Source organism: Cyberlindnera jadinii, assembly GCF_001661405.1.
Source record: "Cyberlindnera jadinii NRRL Y-1542 unplaced genomic scaffold CYBJAscaffold_3, whole genome shotgun sequence".
NCBI classification, from domain to species: Eukaryota; Fungi; Ascomycota; class Saccharomycetes; order Phaffomycetales; family Wickerhamomycetaceae; genus Williopsis; species Williopsis jadinii.
In genome coordinates, this window is record NW_017963654.1 from 410,104 (window position 1) to 433,131 (window position 23,028).

At 43.5% G+C, this 23,028-nt stretch overlaps 8 protein-coding genes across 8 annotated transcripts; 5 read left to right on the plus strand and 3 right to left on the minus strand.

Moving 5' to 3' along the window:
- Positions 1–195: 195 nt before the first annotated feature.
- Positions 196–1,916, minus strand: APM4 (Apm4p; the record flags this gene model as incomplete). The annotated part of the gene is made up of 3 exons (XM_020213142.2): positions 1,499–1,916; positions 849–1,431; positions 196–806 (listed from the first exon to the last, which is right to left on the minus strand). The coding sequence occupies exons 1-3, from the start codon at positions 1,619–1,621 to the stop codon at positions 196–198; spliced, it is 1,317 nt and encodes a 438-aa protein (XP_020071799.1). The 5' UTR covers positions 1,622–1,916.
- Positions 1,917–2,328: 412 nt separating this feature from the next.
- On the plus strand, positions 2,329–3,578 carry PRS5 (ribose phosphate diphosphokinase subunit PRS5). Its single transcript, XM_020214530.1, has one exon. The coding sequence runs from the start codon at positions 2,371–2,373 to the stop codon at positions 3,463–3,465; it is 1,095 nt and encodes a 364-aa protein (XP_020071800.1). The 5' UTR covers positions 2,329–2,370; the 3' UTR covers positions 3,466–3,578.
- On the minus strand, positions 3,499–4,615 carry CYBJADRAFT_166541 (WD40 repeat domain-containing protein). The gene has a single exon (XM_020214531.1). It carries the CDS (start codon positions 4,587–4,589, stop codon positions 3,573–3,575), a length of 1,017 nt encoding a protein of 338 aa, XP_020071801.1. The 5' UTR covers positions 4,590–4,615; the 3' UTR covers positions 3,499–3,572.
- An 893-nt stretch (positions 4,616–5,508) lies between these two features.
- Positions 5,509–6,041, plus strand: CYBJADRAFT_161257 (uncharacterized protein; the record flags this gene model as incomplete). Its single annotated transcript, XM_020213596.1, has 4 exons — positions 5,509–5,663; positions 5,737–5,793; positions 5,856–5,910; positions 5,976–6,041. 4 exons carry the CDS (start codon positions 5,509–5,511, stop codon positions 6,039–6,041), a joined length of 333 nt encoding a protein of 110 aa, XP_020071802.1.
- A 297-nt stretch (positions 6,042–6,338) lies between these two features.
- Positions 6,339–8,354, plus strand: HPR1 (Hpr1p; the record flags this gene model as incomplete). The annotated part of the gene is made up of 1 exon (XM_020213597.1): positions 6,339–8,354. The coding sequence occupies one exon, from the start codon at positions 6,339–6,341 to the stop codon at positions 8,352–8,354; it is 2,016 nt and encodes a 671-aa protein (XP_020071803.1).
- Positions 8,355–8,616: 262 nt separating this feature from the next.
- On the plus strand, positions 8,617–11,177 carry CYBJADRAFT_61593 (uncharacterized protein). The gene has a single exon (XM_020217823.1). It carries the CDS (start codon positions 8,879–8,881, stop codon positions 11,099–11,101), a length of 2,223 nt encoding a protein of 740 aa, XP_020071804.1. The 5' UTR covers positions 8,617–8,878; the 3' UTR covers positions 11,102–11,177.
- Positions 11,178–12,168: 991 nt separating this feature from the next.
- On the minus strand, positions 12,169–15,219 carry LRG1 (GTPase-activating protein LRG1; the record flags this gene model as incomplete). The annotated part of the gene is made up of 2 exons (XM_020212224.1): positions 12,169–12,359; positions 12,402–15,219. Coding segments are annotated over 2 exons (3,009 nt in total), but the record flags the coding sequence as incomplete, so codon positions are not given.
- Positions 15,220–17,906: 2,687 nt separating this feature from the next.
- ATG2 (Atg2p) lies at positions 17,907–23,021 on the plus strand (the record flags this gene model as incomplete). Its single annotated transcript, XM_020212558.1, has 2 exons — positions 17,907–20,962; positions 21,011–23,021. The coding sequence occupies 2 exons, from the start codon at positions 17,907–17,909 to the stop codon at positions 23,019–23,021; spliced, it is 5,067 nt and encodes a 1,688-aa protein (XP_020071806.1).
- Between the last annotated feature and the right edge of the window lie 7 nt (positions 23,022–23,028).

The following is a 23,028-nucleotide window of genomic DNA, read 5'->3' on the forward strand; positions in this document are numbered from 1 at the left end:
GTGCGGGCCAGGCTTGCTGTGCAGCCATGAAACACAGTAACCAAGACAACTGGAAAATAAATCTGTGAAATGTCCGAAAGCGGGAATTTACCGGAATAGGTTCTACAGGTGTGAAGCTAGTTAGTTATTGTATGATACAATGCGTGGGTTGCACTGTACGTCAACGGGTCCAGTTGTGTATGTGAGACATGATCATTAGTATCTAACTTCGTACGAGCCACCTTGTGCGATGTATCTTATCCACTTGATGGTGTTGTACTGTGCTCTTTCCTGGACTTTCAGGAAACGTACAACCAGTCCTGATGAGCTGAACATCAGCAGTTCGAAATTCAGAGTGATCGGAGCCCTCGATAGGGAGTTTTGATAGTAGTTGTTTCTGTCCGAGTACGACGACTGTGCGAGTGTGACGGTTGCCGTAAGAGAGTGCTCGGTTAAGCCGGAGAATTTGGAGAACTTCCAAAGAATACATCCTTCCTCAGCAGAGAATTTGGACTTACCACCTGATTGTGCAAAATCCACCTTTATTGTTGTTGAAGTTGTTGGTATCTTTACGACGACGCCAGTGGCTATGAGTTTCTCTGGGAATAAAGATTTCAGACTGAGTCTTATTTCGTACTTGTCCAGCCCAATTTCAGAAACCAGCGGTGTCAACTTGAAGGGCAAATTCAGGTTCTCGGATGTTCTATATCTCATCAGCTCGAATTCACCATCAGGTGGTATGAATTTGATCACCCTTTCACTATCAAACTTGTCAAGCTGAACACACTGGTGGAATTTACAATCCTCCAGTATCACACTCCCGGCAGCTGCCTTGGGAATGGCGTTTTTGTTCTTCACGTCATACTCACTCAAGAAGTCTGCTTCCTCGTTGTTCAAACTTAGCGAGTCGTTCAATCCAAACTTACAAACGGGCATACCTGATAAATGTGTCTTCATGTCGATATGGCCATTAATATAGGATTTGATGATACGACCGTCGTGCGATATCAGAACGTTAACCTTTTCATAAACGTCAAGATATATCTCGTTCTTTCTGTATTTGATACCGAGCTTACGCCATGGCACATCGGAATTGACGAGATCTGGGGTTGAAGTGCTCTTTGCCAATATCGGTTTGATCATCTGTTTTGAGGAACCGTTTCCATTGGTAACTATTGGAATGATCTGTTTTAAATGGTTGATGTCCATCGACTGTGGGTATCCACAGTCCAGCACTTCATCCAGTAGATCGTATATCGTTGAAAAGTTATCCAGCACAGACTCCTCGTCCAGGCTGCCCAGGTACTGCTCCAGCAGCTGGGTAAACGACAACAGGAACTCGAATATCACCGACGCATCGGTATTTGACCGGGTCACCGCAACGACCCATAGGTTATTGTGCTTCGTGTGAAGGAACGACGTCGATCCAAGCGTCAATACAGGAGAGCGTAGCTAGGTCCCGGTTAGTGTCTCGGTCTCATAAATAAGACATCTCGCAAAGCGCATATACACAACATACATCAAGGTTAGAGATCACCTGGACACGGAACACATCCGCTATGTTCCTCTTGATGCCGTCTCTGAACAGCCTCGAGATCAAGATGTCTCCGCGCTGCGAGAATATGAACAGTGCATTGATCATGGCCTCCAGATCACTCAGTGTCGTCGCAGTCGTACTTCGCCCTGTGAATCCTCCTGGTGATCAACAGCAGTGAGCGTATACTCCTTTGTATTGTGTAAGTTCATCCGAGAGCACCGGGCAGCGGGACGACAACAAATAAATAAAGGTAAACATCCGAAACAGGCAACTATCCTTATTTGGCACTTGGTATGGGCCACACCATATATACCACCACATACACCTGCTCTACCAAGTGGAATGCCTCTCTCTCTCATTGAGCAATTGTAGCCTTGTTCTACCACACGTTGCACCGCCAATTGGATGCCTCCTCGGTGGAATAAGTGAACAGCCCGCTCATACAATCAGCTCTGCTGTTCTACTACAAGCAGTGGAGAAAGTAGTGTAGTACCATGTGCTTTTCTCCGGTGCGCCAGCTCAAAATTTTTTCTCTTCTCTTTAAGTCCACCAGAGCTCTGCCTCTTAGCTACGTCTCATCGCTCTCTCGGTGTGTGGATATAGCGGTGTTGGAAGAACATTTGGGTGTAGCCTTCATCGAGTACTAGAAGATGGTGCATGACATCGTGGTGTTCTCTGGTTCGTCTCACCCGGAGCTGACAGAGCATATCTGTCACAACTTGTCGCTGGAACAAGGCCGCATCAAGCTGGGGAAGTTCTCCAATGGTGAGACGTCCATCAGTGTGAACGAGTCTGTTCGAGAGAAGGACGTGTATGTGATACAGTCGGGCTGCGGACATGTCAACGACAACTTTATGGAGCTGCTGGTGATTTTGAGTGCTTGCAAGACTGCCTCTGCTAAAAGAGTCACTGCTGTGATTCCTCTGTTTCCTTATTCGAGACAGCCTGATATTCCATACACGAAGAAGGGCGCGCCGCTGGTGTCCAAGCCGAAGAAGGAGTACACGTTTGATAGTGTTCCTAACACTCCGAGATCTTTGTCAAAGGACCCTACATTTGAGCGTCTTCCAGCAAAGTCTGCACCAAACCCTCTCGAGGCGTCTCCATCTTCAAGAATCCCTCGTATCCCGCTGAAGATTACCAACGAGAACGAGGAAAATAACGATAACCCAGGTACTATCAACTCCGGATATAAGCAGTGGGTTGCACAGTGTGGTACACTTGTTGCCAACTTGTTGACCACTGCTGGTGCAGACCACATCATCACCATGGATCTTCACGATCCCCAATTCCAAGGGTTCTTTGACATCCCAGTGGATAACCTGTACTCAAAGCCTATCTTGCAGCATTATATCACTTCAAGAATTCCAAATTATAAAGACTGTGTCATGGTATCCCCAGATGCAGGTGGTGCTAAGCGTGCTACTGCGATTGCGGATGCGTTGAGAATGCCATTCGCCTTGATTCACAAGGAGAGACGTTTGCATCAACCAGTATCAACGCCACCGGCAGTGACAGGCGAAGCTTGTGCTTATCCAATGTCGCACAACTCTCCAAGTGATCTGTCGGTAAATTTGGAGAAGAAGTTGAAGTATGCAACAACGATGCTTGTTGGTGACGTTAAGGGTAAAGAGTGCATCCTGGTTGACGATTTGGTTGACACCTCGTATACGATCACCAGAGCTGCAAAATTGTTGAAGGCTCAAGGTGCTACCAAGGTCTACGCATTAATTACACATGCAATCTTCTCAGGTGATGCTATCAACAGAGTGAAAGCTTCAGCCATCGATAGAATTGTTGTGACGAACTCTGTGCCACAGGATGAACACGTGAAACTTTTGGGTGATAAGCTAGAAGTGTTGGACGTTTCTCGTGTCTTTGGTGAAGCCATCAGAAGAATTCATAACGGTGAATCTGTTAGTATGCTCTTTGACCATGGTTGGCCATAAACTACACGTTGGTCTTTAATTGAATAATACTATGATACACATTTCCATTTTGTTTGTTCTGTTAAAAACCTTTATATAACCTTTCCTTCTTCTGAATGTATAACACTTCAGTCCAATGCATACTCATTCACTAGAACACACTCACCTCCATTTTGAGGTATGGTATAAGTGTACAGAGATCCATCGGAGCTTGCAACAACAACGTCTTTCGAGCTGAACCCTACAGTCGACTTTTTCTGCTTCTGATGGTTTGGGACTTTGAGATAAGCAAAATCTCTCTGCGGTTCCAGCATCGAAGTGATATTCTTTGGTAGATTCCTTAGCACTCTATCTGTAATTGACGGCTGTCTCTTTCGTTCCGGTTCTGAGTGTAATGGACCTGGTCTTGGTAAGATATTTGGTTCAGCATCATCGTTCTCATCGTCCTGCTCATCATCGCTATTATTACTCTGATTAGTACCTTCCTTGATGTGGACTTTGAAGATATGGACCGTTTCTGTATCTGAGGTCACAGCCAATAGTTTGGAGCCTAAGTCGAACGCCATGTTTTGAATTGTTGCCGGATACGATCCACGTCTAAACTGTGCAACCTTTTCTCCTGTTAGCGTTGAGAATACCCTGATGATTGTTCCCTTCACTGAAGCAGTTGCAAATAGAGTCCCGTTAGAATTGAGAGAAAGTGTAACCAATTCGGCCTTATGGGCTTTGACAATGTTCAAAGGTGCAATGTTCAATCCGTCAAAGAGCACAACAGTACCAACTTCGGAGCCTGGTTCCTTCGAGTCAGAGTCGGTATTAAAAGGTGAAGCAACGTTTGGTCCTGGCGCAGGGTAAATGAGTATAGAATCGTCATTTGAGCTCAGATCACAGAGCGCCTTTGGGTTTGGCGAAGTTTCAATGGTGTGTAACAACTTCATACAGCTTATATCATAGATATAGATCTGGTCGATCAGCACCGCTACTAGCCTCTTTCGGTTCAGCTTCACGGACAACACGGCGGTTGGGAATGTGAGTTCGCAGATGTTCGACTTCTTCTTGGTGTTCAAAATCCTCAACCTCCTTGGGCTTGAAGAAGGACCACTGCCTGACCCTACAGCGGCAACCAATGACGTGGAAAACAGCATTTGCGACACATTCACACCCTCATCTAAAGCATAACATGTTAGTTACCAAGCATTCTCACACAATTCCATGGGAAATACGGTCACAATGACCATCACGAACCTAGTTCAAAGCACTCTCCAAAGGGGTCCACGTTGAATATCTTGAAGGAGGACTCACTTCCAACCGCGACACACGAGTAATCTTGGTTGAAAGTGATTGAGAAAGTCTTCGTCGACGACATGCCGATTGATTTACACCTTCTTCGTCTACTGAGCTGCTTCTTATCTGTACAGCGCGGCGGCTTCGCTATTGTTGTTCTGTCCCTGTATGTTTTTTGAGCGGCTTCCTATGTTGTTTCCCAGGTTAATTTTCTCACCACTCTCATATGATGCACACAGTACACCATTTTGAGGGCAGCATACCGGCTCTCTCCATGCCGGACACCAGTGCTTCTGTGGTTTCATCCAGGAGATGGTTCGATCATCAATTGATGTCTACTACAAGTGGGAGCCTACGTGCTGAAACACAGTTGTGCTGAACTGTGCCAGAGGGCACAGCTGGCTTAACGTTTTGATGATTACGTAATTTGTTTTCGAGGGACCCTCCGAGCCCTGGCGTAAGGGCTCGTTGTAGTTCATTGAAAGGTTCTGGGTGGAAAAGAGCAGGTATACGAGTTGTCTCTAGAGAGCTGGCACATGTTTGGCTGGACATCATGGAAACAGCACTGGGCTTAGAGGTGTTTGGGTGTTGTAGTGGTACCGTTTCCCATCCCATGACGTAACGGTTCTTGCCGGATTTTACGGCGTTTACCGGAGATCCATTATTTCCCCTGGGCCAGTTGCAACTTTTATTGCTGGGTAACAGCTCGAGCATTATTGTTGTTTAAAGCAGCAGAAGGCCAATTCGAAAGAGAGAAAAGGCGACAAGTGCGACACGATCATGGGCTGGTTCAATTCAGGAAAGAAAGAGGAAGAAAAGGTCTCCAGCGGATCAAATACCCTCGCAGATGGGGTAGTGGTTTCTGTTCAGGACGTCCCAGCAACGGTTGATAAATTTGTCGCTGAGAGTCCACTGTCGGTGTATCTCATCGACGGGTAAGTGTTTCTTTTGTTGCTGTTTGCGTGTTTTTTGAGAGAGAGGATGATCCGATTCTAACTACAATCACAGTGAGAGAGAAGCTGATAGAAGCATTATATGTAGGGCTAATGAGAACGGAGGACAGACGTAAGTTGTAACTACATTGGACCGTCTGGTGCCTCTACTAACACTCCGATGCAAATGAAAAGCTGTCTGAACCTGAGTATTAACGGTATAACGCTGTTCAAGACTATGCAAGGGAAAGTATGTTGTCACACTTTTATCAGGGCTGCCTTGCTGCGACTTCTGGTACTAACTCGATACTTTAGAACTACTTCTGTTCCCTCCCACCGGACATTGGAGCAACTCACTTTGAGTGCAGAAAGATCACATAGTTTACAATATTTATTCGCCACTACAGGAATGCCATTATCCATATACCACATTTATAAGCTAATTGAAGACGGATATACAGGTGTTTGTATCACAATCGTTTCCATCAATGTAGTTTGTATAGCTCATTAGATCTATAGCGTCTGCCATTTGATGTACGGTCATCTGTGTTTGTGTGTGTGTTTTTTTTTTCCGAGTCCCACAACAAACGTCCTAAATAAACAAGCAAAAGTCTCCAGCAAGAAGACGGTCTTCTCCTACAAATCAGGCCTATAAGAAGGGATTTGTTCTTTCCGAAGATGACAGATGAACCGTCATTTGAAGATATCATCAATGATAAAGTCGGGTCGATAACGGACTATATCGAAGAATATCTCGAATCTCACGAGGAGTTCGACCCGTTCAATCTAACACCTACACTGACTGATTTGTCATTGTTTGACGAACAGTATGGGTTCAAGGAAGTCACTGAAGGTGGTAAAAACCTGTACATGGAACTGACTTTCTCGAAAGTTCTGGCCAATTTCATTAACCTGAGGGATTCTGAGAATAATTATAACTACAGACAAATCTCACTGTTGTTGGAGCTGTCATTTTACTTGAAGAAGAACGGTGAGGCGAGGTTTGACCTGCCATATATCTTGGTTTGTCATATTATATCAGGCTTAACGGTGACTTGGCTGTTGGAGTTTTGGCCCTATTTTGACTTGAGGTCGGCGGAGCTCGCTATGTTGAAGGATAATGAAAGATTGTCACCAACAAGATCCTCCGGTGTTACAATGATGATCATGTTGAACTTGAAACTCCGTGAGTTAAACTGCAATAACGAGCCGAAAAGGGATCTCTTGAAGGATCGTATACTCCTGTTCACTGCACAGATATTTGAGCTTTTCAACCGGTCGACAATCAATAAGAGATTTGATCAGAATTTGAACTTGAAGAGAGAGCATCACCTGGATAGAAATGAGTCCGGTTCTTTCTTCTCCTTTTGGGACCTACAGGAATTTTTCCAAGATCCACTGCACTTCATCCAATCCTTTAGTCGACCAGAGAGCTGTCGAACACAAATTGAATCTGCATTTGACACTGTTCGCCGTATCGAAGAGAAGATACGTAATTCTCCAGGGTTTGCTCGCAAGAATAAACCACGTGGGAATTCGTTGGAAATCTATGAGGCAGTACATTTCACTGATGAACAAAAGGCTCGCTTGGTGGAGTACTCTCAACGAGGATTCAACCCTCTCTTCCTGATTGATAAGGAGAAATTCAACGAACAGCTGGAGAATGATACTTCATTTAGAAAGATCTTCCTCGTACAATTGTACATTTCATTGGCCCATGTCAATCATATTCTGTTCGGCGAGGTTGATCGTATTGTATCACGTCAATTTGAGAGGTTCAAAAGCAAGTACACTCCATCATCCTTAGGCTTCTTTAAAGATTTGTTGAATAATGTCAAAGCTCTGCTGAAACGCATCTATCCAGAACTGGCAAAAACTTTATCACTTTTGGAAGAACAACAATTGTCCCTCTTGAACCAAAAGGCTGTTAATTTCAAAAGCTTTGATGTTCTTTTCGAGGACTTTGCCCTGAGTGATGACTTCTGGGATACGTATAAAAAGACGATTGCCATTAAACCAAGGTATTGGGCGCAATATGGTACTGCTGAGATATCAAACCATTGGAAGATCAAAACTGGACTGGAACTACTCGTCACAGATAAATCTAAAGGAACAAGGAAAGACATTGAACAAACTTTGGAGACTCTGAGAGAAAGGGCGAAGGACACATTCGGACAAGAGCACGATATGTTACAATGGAAGGCAGTGAGATTGGCAAAGAGCATTCACCTGTTCAAATACGCACATACCAACGCCTCTACAGGGGTAGAAGGTCTTTTCGATCCAAGCCTGAAGAACTCATTTGACCAAGAAGTGTCGAACAAGGATGAAGAGAAGGAAAACATGTACGTCAACTTGGAAGAAGCTGAGTCTAAGAGACAAAGGCAACTGGATGACGTCAAGAAACAGCTGGAACTAAGGAAATCCGAAGAAGAGGCCAAGCGCAAGGAGCTCGAGGCCTTGAGACACACAGAGTCACAGCAAAAGCCCTCCTCCACAGCAGCTGAGGTCGCTGGCTCTGATAGAGAGGGATCCGAGGAACACGGTGATGACAATATTGAGAAGAAGCGGAAGGCGAGCAGCGAGGAGCTCACGGGCTCACCAGATAACAAGAGACAGCGTGTACAGCACGACTCGTCCCGCACCGACACAGCAGTATCGAACCCGAGTATACTAGATGACTTGCCCTATTAGACCGACCAGTGCCATATTACGACGCCCATTCACCTGTTGACCCGTAGTAGTAGTAGTGCTTATGCTGTTGCCATGTTGGCAGTGCCCCCATGCGATAGTGTCCCACACAACAGCGCCCACACGACAACGCCCACACGGCAATGACGTTGAGGTATTTCCGACGATCAGCAGTAGGGTAACTCGGACTTATCAGTGACCCGATTGGGACAAGTGCGAAAGATAAGAAAACGATCCTATGGGAGAGTACCGTAATCGTATCATAGACCGTATGGTTTCCGCCTTCTGATACACAGCGCGCCGGATTTAGGGCGTCCTGGATCTTCGGGTCCTCTTTCACTTGAGCTGTGCTGTTTGATTGCAGAGTGTGCTACCTTGTTTCTTTTGGTCGACAGGTCTTGTTCTCTCCTTTTGGAAATTTTGAGCTGTTGCAAGTTTTTCTTTGTGTATTTACAATCTTCAACACTGGAGCCATTACCCTGGAGCCGCCTGAGTCTGCCTATTGCCTGGTGAGAGCGCGCGTGTCGATGATGAACGGAGACCTCGAGCCTGTGACGAGCATCAACAGAGTGATCAACGGCACAACCCATGCCACCAGTAACGGTACCGCTGTGCCGGTGAGCCATTCTCCAGCTCCGACACCCACCGGAGCTGGCACGACGACTGTACACGGGGACGAGACACATAGCAAGGCAACAAAGAGAAGGCCGAGAAGATCGTACAACTGCGGTCCTTGTAAACGTCAGAAGATCAAGTGTGATACAAATATCCCGTGTGGAGCGTGCACGAGACACAACAGGATCGACCAGTGCCTGGCCTCGCCGCCAAACCCACCTTCACCGGATCACAAGAAGCGGGTTAGAAAGCAGTCGCTTTCATCCTTTGGGCAGCTGCCTAATGACTTGCCGCTGCCATACGTACCCAAGGCTACACCTTTCACGACTCCAAGGACAAGTGCCACGACTTTAACCACGCCGCCTGTTCCAGAGCACAGCCAGATGAGACTACCTTCGCTACAGGCACATACCTCGAGCTTCCAGCTTGATTCTGTGCCTCAGAGAATCAACTACCCAAAGCCCTGGGATCAGCCGGTGTTCTCTCTGAGCCATTCAAGTAGCAACCGTGATGAAGAGGTGACTGAGTTGAAGAGCCAAGTGGCTCTTCTGACTGACAGATTGGTGACTCTGGAGTCCAAGTTATCGAGTACAGTAACGTCTTCCCGTGCCGATCACTCAACTACCATTCAAGACGTTATCCAGATATTCCCAGAGATGAATGTATTGCACAACCTTGTTGAATTCTTCAAGGTCTATCTCAATAAACCTCTGGAGATTGTTGATAACAAGCTGGTTGATACCAGATTTCAATCGTTTAGAGGCTTGTCGAGTACCTCTGTTCCGGATGCAAACGACTGGGAAACCGTGGCTCTGGTGGCTATAATTGCTGCTCTGACGGTATTGCACTATCCAATTCAAAATGTACAAAATGAACTGCACATGAATATGGATAACGTTATCTCTTACTCTAACTCTCTGTTAAAGGTTTCCAAAACTGCGTTGAACAACGTCAAGTACAAGGAGTCACCAAAGTTGATTCACATACAGATATTGTTACTCTCCGACATCTCCTTGAAGCTGTTTAATAAGAAGAACCTTATGATGGCAATGGACTCTGAGCTGGTCTCCATGTCCTACGTTCTCGGCCTTCAAAGCGCAAAAGTTCCCCAGAATGCTCTTGAGTGGGAAGTACCTCAGAAGATATGGTGGCTGATTTGTCATAACGATATAAAGAACTCACTGAGATTCTCAATTCCAAACTTGATTAGATTGGATAGGTTAGCCAGTGATCCTGTTGGCAATTCTCATATCTTGAAAGCGTTCATATCAGCGGAGAAGACTGATCATGAATCAATCATGACTCATATTGCCAAGTTGACTATAATCTGCAATGATATTCCTACTTCAGTGGGGTCATCATTAGCAGAGTACCTTGAGAACTTGATCATGGTGGATCGCCAACTTACCGGCTATCGTATACCACCTTCTTTCAATCTAAGCAACCCACGAAATGACATAATTAGGAACATGCAAAGCATCTATCTGCATTTCTTTTTGTTGATGGTGAGGTTCAGAGTATACCATAAAATCTACTTCAGCAACCCAAACAACGGTATCTGGTTCATCATGCTGTCGATTATGGAGTCATTCTTGAAGATGTACAACGAGCTCAGAAAGCTGTACCCACCAAGGGAATTTTTGAACCATTACATTCAAATCGCCGAGTACCCTATCATATGTACCATTATCAACTTGATCATCATGTGTACAAGTCCAGATCTGTTGCCTCAGGGCTTAAAAGACGTTATGATGAACTATTTGGCAACAATGATGGAAGACCTGGAGTTGCTCCGCTCAACTGTCTTCAACGAAAAGATACCGTTCTACAGCAAGGCTCTTTCGACGATTCAACGCCTCGCACAGTATATGAGACAAGCCCCATCCATGGCCGTCAATAAAACTCACAGAACAACACAATCAGATTTGACCCAGGAGTTGAAAGAGTCCAAGGTGTTTGAGTCGTTAGAATCGAGTGCTGGTCTCGTTCCGTCTAACGACTTCTTCAACATCTACTTTAGAACAATCTCACACCACTCAAGAACAAATACAAGAACAACGTCTGTGCAGAGTTGGAAGCTATCAGAGATATTGGCAGAAGATGAGATCAATTTCCTTTCGTGCCTAGGCCTCTAACACTCAGAAACACACACACACACCGGCCTGACCCTTGTTATATTAGCAAATCTTACATAGTTTGTTAATAATTGTGACAAAGTTTGTATATATATCCGTTGCGTAGTATCGGCGATATACGGAGAAAAGCATCACGTCTCTTGCTGTTTCTTTTTTTTCTGGGGAAAAAACGTTGGGCACTTCCGAGAAATCTCCGGGTATAAACAAAGAAAAACTCAAAATTGGAACAGCTTCTCACCTTTCCTCTCTCTTTCTCACTCCACTCGTATTCTCTATCATTTTAAGAACTTCGCCATGTCTGAGAACAAAAAAACCTTCCACAAGACTATTGATCCTTCTAAGACCAAACACGGTGCCTCGCAACAAGCTGCGAAGTCTGCGCTTCCCCCAGGCATTCAAAACCTTTGGGCAAGATGGAACGCATTACCTACAAAAGTTCGTCTGTACGTGGGTGTATCCACTTTCATGGTGGCATTCTGCGCTGACAGATATCTAACATATACTGAGAATCAACAAAAGAAGGGCAAGGTGATAGTGAAACAACTTGGGAGCTTGTCCTCTGAGCAGCAAACGTAAGATGTGTGTGTAAACCATCAGGCCATTTAGGCATGTTACAGTCAGGCATGTAACAGACAAGACGCACTTGCATATTTCTCAGTTTGACCAGGCTCTGGAACGTGCCGCACATTCCATAGCTTGTTATTCTATCAGCATGGTGTTTGATATGCTCTTGCTGAACTATTTATCTATTTATCGTAACACATCGGTGACACGGTTGTGTTGTATCTATTTATCTTGGAACGTTTTGTAGAGGTTTATGCAGTGGGAAAAGAACGCGCTTTCTTAACTTTCAAAGATTTATGGTTCGTAACATTGATGTTTGATTTTCATTATATGTGGTGGAAAACTCGTCACTCTTGCATTATTACCTGGGCTCAGTTCTCGATAGTTGTGGTAACCGGTTGCGACGGTCCTTCAACAATAGCACTATTGTCAGCAGGTTCTGGATCGGCTGGTAACTCCTTCCCGATGTTGTCAAGAATCGATGACTTGTGCTTGAGAACAGTTTCAATTGACGCAAATATACTCTTTGAAGAGTAGTCCTCGGATGCATCAAACTCACACAGGTCATAAATCTGTAGAAGGTACTTTGGAACGACGGAGAGCTCCTCGTTGTGTCCAATCAAATAATCAACAACTTCAATAGCGAGGTAATAATTCTCACCTTCGTTTTCGGCAAACGCATCAAAGTAAGTGGCTGCAACTGCCTTTCCGTTTGTAGATGGTCTCTCTACTTCACTTGGTTTAGGATATAGAACATTAGGCGATAACACTGTCGCCAAATTATGAACATCCATTTTCGATCCGTTCTGCTCGTCAATGTTTGAAAAGGATGAAGCCCACATGAAGAAGAAAAACAAAACCTCGGCTAAATCACGGTGAGGTTTGGGTAATAGAGAGTAACACAATTCAAAGAACGTTCTCTTCATCGCTGAATCAGGTATCTTCTGGGACACAATCCAGAGGTCAAACAATCTAAAGGTCAACAATGGGTTTGGCATTTCTCTCAAGAACCTCTTGAGCAAAGCTGATAATTGTATCACATTTTCTTTCTGAAGATCAGGAATATTCGATGGGTTTGCATCAATTCGTTCAACAAGTTCTCTCAAGTTCTTCAAATTACCATTTTTTCTGAAAACACCCTCCACAGACATATCCTTTTGGTATAGTGCAGTCAAAAGGTCATCAATCAGAAGTGGAATTCTAACCTTTGAAGGTCCATTACTTTGTGAAGATTCCACGCCAGTTTTTGAGACCAGAAGTATCAAATCTGATCCAAAAACACGGTTAATATTAGCGGTTTTCTTCTCCCCTCCCAATCCCTTCAATTTGTCCCAGAACGTTGGTGTCTTCTTCAAATCAATTAATTTGCTGGTATCAATATCTGAGTTGATTCTCTGCTTGGACAACAAATAGTTAAGAGCTGCAATTGAAATATGACTCAAGATGCATAACTCCCTCTCAGAAAGCTGAGAATAGTACTTCACAGGAATCTCCTTTATTGAAGGCGCTTTGTGGCTTGTAGGAGACTTTGTACGGTATAATGATCCACTATTCGGTTTCAAACCCTTGAAGAGACCCTCTTCTGCATGAGGATTATGATATTTGTATGTGTTAGGTCTGAGTTCTCGTGCATGTTCCGCAGCGACAATTCTTGGAATATCGTCTAGCGTCAAGACTTTCTGATTCATAATCACATTCTTAGCTCTGTGGAAACTCCGTTTACTTAAAGAAGGGCCGACCAGTCCATCTTCGACAGAAACCTTCTGCTGTAACAAATTCTCCTCCGACTCCATGGTGACGTGTGATCTCTCAAGTTCATCTTTAGACTTATTGACTGTTTCCACAACCATCGACCTTCTTGCAACATCTTGCGACGAAATATCGGTGATTTTGGTGTTCTGTCTCGTTGATCTCAGTCTCTTAATTTCATTTAATGTCTTTCTGTAGTTGTGTTCGGACTCCTCAGTAGCTCTAGCTTCTGGTTGGCTGTTTGTCTGCTTTCCCTCGTGTTCATAATCCATGACAGCCTTCGATCTCACAATGGCAATCTTCATCAAGTAACTCAACTGCATAAGTTTGGACACGGACTTGAAACCGGGCTTCGCATCTGGATCATCAATTGCACACTGTGCACATAAAACCCAATTGCTGTTTGAATTGAACGATGCATCACTAATACCACCATGGGATTGCAAATTTTTATGGCAATTCGTACACTGTAAACAATCAATGTGCCATCTCTTATCTTGGTACTGAATACAATTAGACTCAATACTCTTCTGACAGTGAAAACAAAGGTCTGATGCATCCAGGGGAATTTCTAGTGCAGATAGTGCATCTTTCGGTACACTCTCGTGGTTCCTCACTTCCCTTAAGAATTTATCAAGAGCATTAGTTGTGTGCGATGACTTGTTGTACTGTAACGAGTTATTAAGTCCATAGCGTATTAACAGCTTGAGATAATGAGCCAATCCTGTAATGACAGACAAAATAAGATCTTGAGATTTGCTACTGTCCGCCAAACCTTTGCTTGTTTTTCTGAGAATGGCAAGATAAATCATCACTTTTGCTGAGAAATTTCTCGGTTCCTTCTTCAAAGTCTGAAATGTAACATCTTCATTGTTAGAGATAGAGAGTGTAGCCAACGCGGAGGTGGTGTTACCGCCCTCAATTCCAAGACGGTGTAAACTTTCTAGACTCTTGAACAATGCATCAACTTTTAGCACCAATTTAGCAGTAGCTGCTAGACCTCTTGCTTGGTCCTGAGCAGTCGCATACTGCAACATATCCGAGATACACATAGCCGTGTCTTCTTCGAATTGAAATAGCGCTGACCATATCTCAGATATCTTCTCTGATGCTTTCCCCTCCATTGATATTAGTTGATCTGGTGTTGGATTGGTATCTGGTAATGATTTAATGTTTTCGGGTGTTGGATCCACTTTTGGAAAAGATATTAGGCCTATAGTACTCGGTGTGATTGCCACGTTCCAACACTTGTGTATCATATAACACTCAACATGCCACTTCTGATTTCGACCACCTCTGGAGATTTCGACATACTGTTTGAGAATTGCAAATTCGCAACCTTCACAGCGGTCAATGAAGAACTTTGAGAAATGGTAATGACAATATATATCGTTCTCGTGATTGAAAAAATCCTCATCAGCATCGAATTTTTTAGAACAAATCTTACAGCAGAAATGTTCGGCGTCGTATTTCCTTCCAAAGACTGTGTAATGGATACCCTTCAAGTAAGAATTACAAATACAACATATTAAGCCTCTCCTCTTGTAGAAATGTTCTTCACAGAGCGGGATCTTTGTTCCATCATCTAATTCGAAGGGGAAGTACTTTGACAAGATTGGAGTTCCGCATTCTGCACAACGAAAACAATCGGTATGGTATCTCTTCCCCAGTGCCTTAACTGATTTTGTAGTTATTGGCTTTTGACATGTAGCACAGATAGAGCTCTCCCTTGAAGACTTCTCAGTAGTTGATGAGTTATTTGAAACAATTTGCTTCGACGGTGTGCTCACAGAGGACACGTTCGGTGTAGATATGTTGGGTAAAGAAGATGGCGTGCTTTGAACGTGTTGTATCTGACGCTGACTGGTCCCTGAATATTGAGATACATCAGAAGGTCGCTGATGATGATTATGGTAAGGTTGTTGAAAGCGGTCCTGTCGTTGCTGATGTTCATTTGGTGTCTGATATTGATATTGGTGTGTCTTCTGGAAATTTGCATCTGGTGGTCTTTGACGAGGCGTCTCAGGTGGGTTCATCTGGGATGGATAAGCTTTGTGCTGTTGTTGGTTTAGAGGTTGCCCTTGGTGCTGATGTTGATATTGGTAGGGATCTTGGTGGTCATGGGCATGGGACCTGGTACGTATCTGCTCTAAATGGCCTTGGAATTCGTGGACCTGGTTGTCATTTGGTACGGGCGGTATGAGTTTCAAGTACTGTGATTTCTTCCTCGAGCGGGTAGCCGTTGGAATATCTGCAGTGATCAGTGATTGGTTCAGACTCCGTGATGAGGCAGCCCGCGACAGCTGGTTACTATTGCCATTCTTACTGTTCATTTTGGGACTATCAAACTGGCTCGACAGCATTGGAGACGTTGCATTGTACGTGTATCCACCTCTTGACGGGTAAGCACCTGGCACGCTAAACGCCGGCGGTATTTGGTTCAACGCGTTATCGCTGTTGTTGCTCTTGGGATCGCAATTCTGATCCGCGGATCTTCTATGCTGTGGCATGCTCTGTGTGTGGTCTCAGCAGAGTGTTGAATTTGAGTTCAAAAAGAGTGCTCCAGTAGGTCAAGTTAAAGGAATGAATGGTCAAGCTCTTTATGGTTCTAATCAACCAAACAACTCTTGTGGTATAATATATTAATAATGCACGTTATATCGGTGACCCGTTGCGTTGAGTATGGCAGTAACCCTAAAAGTGTGAGAGGGGGGAACAGAAACAAGTGAAGCCCGTATTGTCAACACAACAACAAAGACACACGGCACAAAACGATCAAGGGCTCGAAAGAGATATCGCCTTATGACTCGTCTCCCGTCTAAGACACTCTCACCACTCTGTGTTGAAGGAAGCAAGGGCAACTGGCAGTGCGTCCTCTGGAAGTGTGCTTGTAATCGACCCTTCAGAGAGGAAAACACACAAGGGGAAACAAAAACAAAAACAAAACCGTCAACAGAATTAACGGTATAGGTCAACCAGCGAATATGCGTGATAAAGAAAGGGGGAAACGGGCTCTTTTGAGTCGACTTCTCTGTTTCTCTAGGATCCCTTTGAGAAACGCTCTCCCTTCTCTGGATCCAACGGTTGGTATGAGCGATTGCAGGAGTGTGTGGCACGAGAGGGAGGTTTTTTGTTTTTTGTTTTTGGTTTTTGTTTTTTTCTTTGGCCCTGTTGTTTTGATTTTGTGTGTGTTAGAAAATGCGCACCTTTACCAAAATGGGGGTGAGCGAGGTACAAGCGCTGCGCAAAACGTCATTTTCCAACCAAAACCCACGCCAAAAATAAACTGAAAAATATTTGGGCTGCGGGTTCTGCGTAAGGATGCCTGCAAAGGCGGCCATTGGACATCCCTTTTCGGTGAGATGTTTTCAAATTGCAAAGGTTGGGAAGAAGAAATGGGGATAATTAGTTCAGGGGACACATTTTTTAGGCGTAGATCGAGCTGTAGGGTAGAGTTTTTCGTGGTTTCTACAGCGACTAGAATGGGGACCTGGCCCACGGTCAGACGAAGGCAAGTGCTGGATACCGAGACGGTCCACACAGAGGGGGCAGCGATGCTGTTATACATATGTGTGTTTCAACGGTTTCGAGACTGTATGTACGCGGACGTTGCGTAAGAACTCTATAGGGTCAATCACGGAGCTAATCGTGCGATCTGTGGTGGTTGGGATGTCTCAGCAATCTGCATTCCCGCTATGATTGTTTGCAAAGTACCACGCCATTTGGGGAGAGTGGGTGGGAACCATTTTCGTGCATTATCCAATCTGCTGTGACATCTCTCCCGTAGGAAAGTGCTGACCGTACCCTTAAAACCAGTCAGCAATTCGGCGATTTCAAACCCTCTTCTTGGAATTTCAAGCTAAACCACACGAAGTACACCGTCCATTGTTCACCGCCATCACCTCCGCTCCCTCCCTTCCTCCCTGCCCAATTAAATGTTAATGCGTAAGGCGTGCACCACTACCATCACCGGTATGAACGGTAGGCACACTTCTGAAGCCGAGTGTGGCACAATACCAATTCTGCCAATTTTTCTGCGTGTAGATAAGCAAGAACAATCACGACAAAGCGGTTTTAGCAGTTGACCCGTTTCTTCTCCGTTGACACAAAAGATTTAGGGTATAAACACCAAGTATCCTTATCAAATTATACTCCCGGGGCGCTAAGTCAGTGAGTATTCTCTCTTTCTCATCGCATCTTATACTATCTAAGACTTGTTTCGAAGAATCAAAGCTCAAAGATACTAATACGTCTTGTGCCAGCGCTATCAGTGTTTGTTTTTCAATTCTGGACGCCACACAGGAGGTATCTACATAGAAGGCTATAAGCAAGAGAGGAATCAGTGGGGACTTAACAGCTTGTTGACTTTCTCATTAGCGGTTAGCTTGGGATCGGTTGGATTGTGTGCGTGGAGGTGCTTGTTTTCTTTATCCTTTCTTGATCTGTTGGATACTTGCCTGGCTCTCTTCTACTCAAAAGATAGCATTCGAACATGGTTCCTCAGTGGATGCCTCAGAATATCCAGAAGAGGCTCCTCCTCTGTGTTTTGCAACAACTATCTCTTTTTTCAGAAATCGATCTACCAAATCTAGACGTGTCATTGGGATCAAGCAGTCAAGTGACATTGACCGATGTTGAAATTGATACAGAAGCCTTCAAAATACCAGGTATGCACCTAAGGAGTGGGAAAGTGAAGAACATTAAGCTTGAACTTAACATGACTGGGGGCGTCAACATCGAAGGTGACGGTTTGGATATAACAGTTGCCCTGGACTCATCGCCATCAACTTTGCATAATCATGATCTGCAAAAGTCATCTTTTTCACTTGCACAAAGTACGCTTGACCTTGCAAACAGCCTTATGGTTGATGTCAATCTTGAAGATGATGAAACCTCTTCCCGATCACTATCTGAGCCTACATCTGAAACAACACCATTGTCACAGGGTCCAGCTGGTGACACTTCGAGGCTGAACACTATGATGGCAAAAGCAGTCGAAGCTGCTTTAGCAAGACTGCATATCGATATCAAAAATATTACTGTACGTGTCATTATGGAACACTCTACCGTTGATTTGGATATTGAAAGAGTGGATTTTTCTACATTGGACGGAACTAGAACAGTAAAGACGTCTGGAATCACTGTTGTTGCTGTTCGTCCAAATGTTAATCCTGGCAAGGGTGGTGATGTAAGAGACGAATCACAGGATAGCTCAAATGATGATCAGTCAAGCTCTGAAGATGAGAACGATGATTGTTCTGAGAATATGATGTCCTCATCAATACTTCCAAATGACCTAAATGATAGTCTTGTTTATTCCAAAGAAGAGGCGAGCTCCATATACATGAGTGCAGCGTCAGAAGTTCTCCAATCTAGACTCAAAACTATTAATAATGGAGGAGCAAAACTTGTGTTTATCAATGAACTTAGTGCCACTTTTACTGGCATATCAAGTGTGGAAGACGTTAATATCATTATAGATGAGGTTAAAATCGCAGCGGTCCCAATTCCCCTTACTCTGTTGAACATCATTGAATCATTTGGGGGTGCTTCGTCTTACAATTCTTCTGGAAGACTGCCCAAAACTGAGTCAAAATTCAAAGCAAAAGGTCAATCAACTCAGCCTAATGGCAATCCACTCTTTAAGAACTTGCTTGTGCGGAAAGTTTTTCTCAATTTGGAATCTGCTCTCACTGATCATGGCTCATTCGCCAATGATGATGAAACTTCTCTTTGCATACAGCATTTCGAAGTGCAGTATGTTAACCCAACACACTGCCATGGCTTTTTGAACAAAATCTTCATAACAGAAGGTGATGAAGTTGTTGGAGAATTCGAGGAAGACTCTGATAAGAACGATTTAAGGTTTGAATTAATGGGTGATGATCTGACAGTACTTGTATCGAAAAAACTACAACTTAATCTTAAGTTGAAGCATTTTCAATCAGTGATAAATCTTTCTTCCTTGGCACCACAAATCAGTGAATCACTGGCTAAGCTCAAAAGCAAGAGACCTATCAGGAAACAAGAGCCCGGTAATATTATAGTGCAAACGTCGGCCATTTCATTGAATCTCAATCTTTCTGATTCATCGGGCATTAGTTTGCAGGTGTCACCATTATCATACACATCCTCTAATGGTGAACTATCCATTCAGAAAGTTGTTTTTTCGAGAAACTCATCTGGTCAAGCTCAAAATGTGCTCACCGTTGAGAACATCAGGCTTCTCAGACACTTGAATAATAAGCAGATACGCTCCTTTGACACAAATGGTCATGAGTCATTCCTTATGACACAATTGTCCCTTGAAATGAAATCTATATCTCTTGTTATTGCACTTTCTGACTTACAAGAATTGATTAACGAATGCTCTAACTTTTCAAAACTAATTGAAATACCGGCTCCAGACATTGTGTTTAAGGGAAAGAAAAAGGCTAGGACATCGAGCAACGTGATGTTCCAATCTCGTCAACTCCTCAAATTACTAGTATCAGTGCACAGCGTAAACCTTCAGATAAAGGAAGTTTCGCCTGTTTTTGGAGATATTATTGGAGAGTTAAAGAAAAATACAGTCCTTCTGCATAAGGATGGGAGTATTCAGACTCATATAATGACGGCCTCAATTGAGAGGAAATGTGCTGATGCAATAGACTATCTCGTGTCTATCATTAACCCTGATGATCGATCTACACCAATGATATCAGCGAGAACAAAAAATTTCAAAACCTTTCACACATCGTTGAGGAACACTTGTATTGATTACCATACGACGTGGCTCTCTATGTTAAACGGTGGAAAGCAGGATTCATTGGCCAATAGTGAAGGTATTTCTGACTCGGAGAACATCAAGCCAGATTCTGAATTTGAGATAAAACTAAATATTTCTGATTCTTCTATCGGCTTGAACCCCGAGAGATTAAAGTCCAAGGCAACACTGGTAATACCAAGTGGTAACATCGACATTATTGTGATGCCAAATGTCGTTGTTCGATCTGAGTTAAGAAATGCTTCATTACTGCTTATCGACGACATTTCTAATATTGTAACTCATGAGCTTGCACGAAGCACTCAGTCGATGAGGTCATCCTGGACGCAAGCTTCCTATCTAAGCTCTCGTGGGCATGTTTCAGTTGGTCATATCAAACAACTTTTGGTGAATATCCTTGTAAAGTTTCCGGTTGATCCATGGTCAAGTTCATCTGTTGTTTTGGATATCAACTCCGAATCTTTAGATCTAAATCTTTGTGCTGACTCATCACAGTGTCTCATGCAACTCTTGAGTGATCTAAAACAACCCATCATAATAAAGCCTGACCTCAAATACAAAGTCAATGGAAATCATGAAATTAACGTGTTTGAAGGGATTGAAAATAACATGTTCATTAACAACAATTTATCGGAAACAACTGCTGGTAAAACTGAGGTGAATACAGGCAACTCTAATCCTGCTGATGATGAGCCCCTTGACTTTGTTGAAGGATATTATGAGGGACCAGATGATAGTGCATCTAATATTTTGGAGCAAGACTTGGAAAATCTTGCTATCAAGTCAGACAACCTAAATAATAACCCTTTCTTCAATCCTGCGCTTGAGAGTGAAACCGGTTTTAAAGTTGATTCAAAATCTGAAACATCCGACTCCACATTGTTGTTCAATGATAGTCACTTCAACTCTGGCTCTGTTGATACAGTTAAAGGTCATGAGTCTGGTTTTCCTGTGGTTGTAATGGTGGAGATCTCCAAGGTTACTATCAAAATTCACGACGGTTACGACTGGAAGTACACGAGAAAGACGATCAGCAATGCTGTCAAACGCCTTGAGAAGAAGGCATTGGAACAACAGGAGTTGAAGAAAGTACAGCACACTCAATCTGGTGAAGCACGAACTGAAACAACTTCTGACCAAGTTGTTGGCGAAACTGTCTTTGATTCGATTATCGTATCTCTACCATTATCGACGGATCCTTCTAAGCTTACCCAGATCATCAATAAGGATATATCAAATAAGGTTGAAGATGACAGTCCACATATTGATGTTGGAAAGAAGAGTAACATTAAGAAACTAAAACTTCGCAGAACAAAACACCATAAAGTGATGGTTCAGTTGGATCATGTAATGTGCAATTTTACTGTTCTTTCTAATAAGGATCCTTTGAGCTGTTCAGAAATTATTGATGACTTTGATGTTCTCAACGAACTTGTTTTTGAAGTGAAGGATTTTTCTGTCACTGACAACGTTCCAACTTCTACCTGGAACAAATTTGTGACTTACTTAAAAGACTCAGACCGAGAAAAGGGATCTAAAATGTTGAAGGTCAATATGAAGACCGTAAGACCAGTTGTGTCTCTTGCTGCGACAGAATTTATTTTGAATGTTAATGTTCTTCCTTTGCGTCTGCACGTGGATCAAGATACTTTGGAAGTTTTGACACGTTTTGGAGAATTCAAAGATGCTCGTTTTGCCCTCATAGATGAGTATGAGGATATACCTTACGTACAAAGGTTTGATATCAATCCAGTTCACGTTGTTCTTGACTACAAGCCTAAAAAGGTTGACTATGCGGGTTTAAAATCAGGACATACTACAGAATTTATGAATTTCTTCATATTAGATGGTGCAGATATGGTTTTGAAAAGTGTTACTCTATACGGTATATCAGGGTTTTCTAAACTTGGAGTCGCACTCAATGATTTATGGATGCCAGATATCAAGTCTAACCAGTTAAGTGGTATTTTGACTGGACTTGCTCCTGTTAGATCCATTGCTAAAATTGGAAGTGGAATCAAAGATTTAGTTGTTGTACCTGCTAATGAATACAAGAAAGATGGACGCTTGTATAGAAGCATTAGTAAGGGTGTCCAACAATTTACAAAAACCACTACGAGTGAAGTTTTGAAATTTGGAGTTAAACTTGCAGCTGGCACTCAACAGATTCTAGAGAATGCTGAAGAGGCTTTAGGGGGGACTGGATCAGCTGCTAGGGTGCCTATTGCTCAGGATGAAGCTCATGGTAATAATGATGACTATCATGACGATGACAGCGACCTTGAATATGAAGATGTACGTAATTTCGGTCAAAGTTCACAGCTCATAGGCAGAGGTTCTGCTGCTCCCCTGCAACGTTCAGTGTACCAGCCAACACTGGAATCTATCGTCGATATCAATCCTGTTGTGTCTCTTTCACCTAGATCACGCTATAGAAAGGGTTCTTTTGCGAGAACGCAGGGCTATGATGGTGATGAAAGTGGTGGAGCCTATAATGTTGATGATGAGGAAATATATGGAGAGGAGAGACCAAAAACTGTGAGTCTTTATGCTGAACAGCCTGCAAATTTGAAGGAGGGCTTCTTTTTGGCATATGACAGTTTTGGTCGTAATTTACTTGTTGCTAAAGAAGCTATTATTAATGCTGGCACTGAGATCAGCGAAAGTGGAAGTGCCCATGATACTACAATGGCTGTTCTAAGAGCTACTCCTGTTGTTCTTCTTCGCCCTGTAATTGGAGCTACAGAGGCAGCATCAAGAGCTTTACTAGGGTTTAACAACCAGCTAGACCCAGGCCAGCGGGATTACACGAAGGACAAGTACAAAGGAATTAAAAAATAGGGGTTGT

Coding starts and splice junctions, on each gene's coding strand:
- CYBJADRAFT_61593 (XM_020217823.1), top strand. CDS start 8,879: ATGATGAACGGAGACCTCGAGCCTGTGACGAGCATCAACAGAGTGATC.
- CYBJADRAFT_166541 (XM_020214531.1), bottom strand. CDS start 4,589: ATGCTGTTTTCCACGTCATTGGTTGCCGCTGTAGGGTCAGGCAGTGGT.
- PRS5 (XM_020214530.1), top strand. CDS start 2,371: ATGGAGCTGCTGGTGATTTTGAGTGCTTGCAAGACTGCCTCTGCTAAA.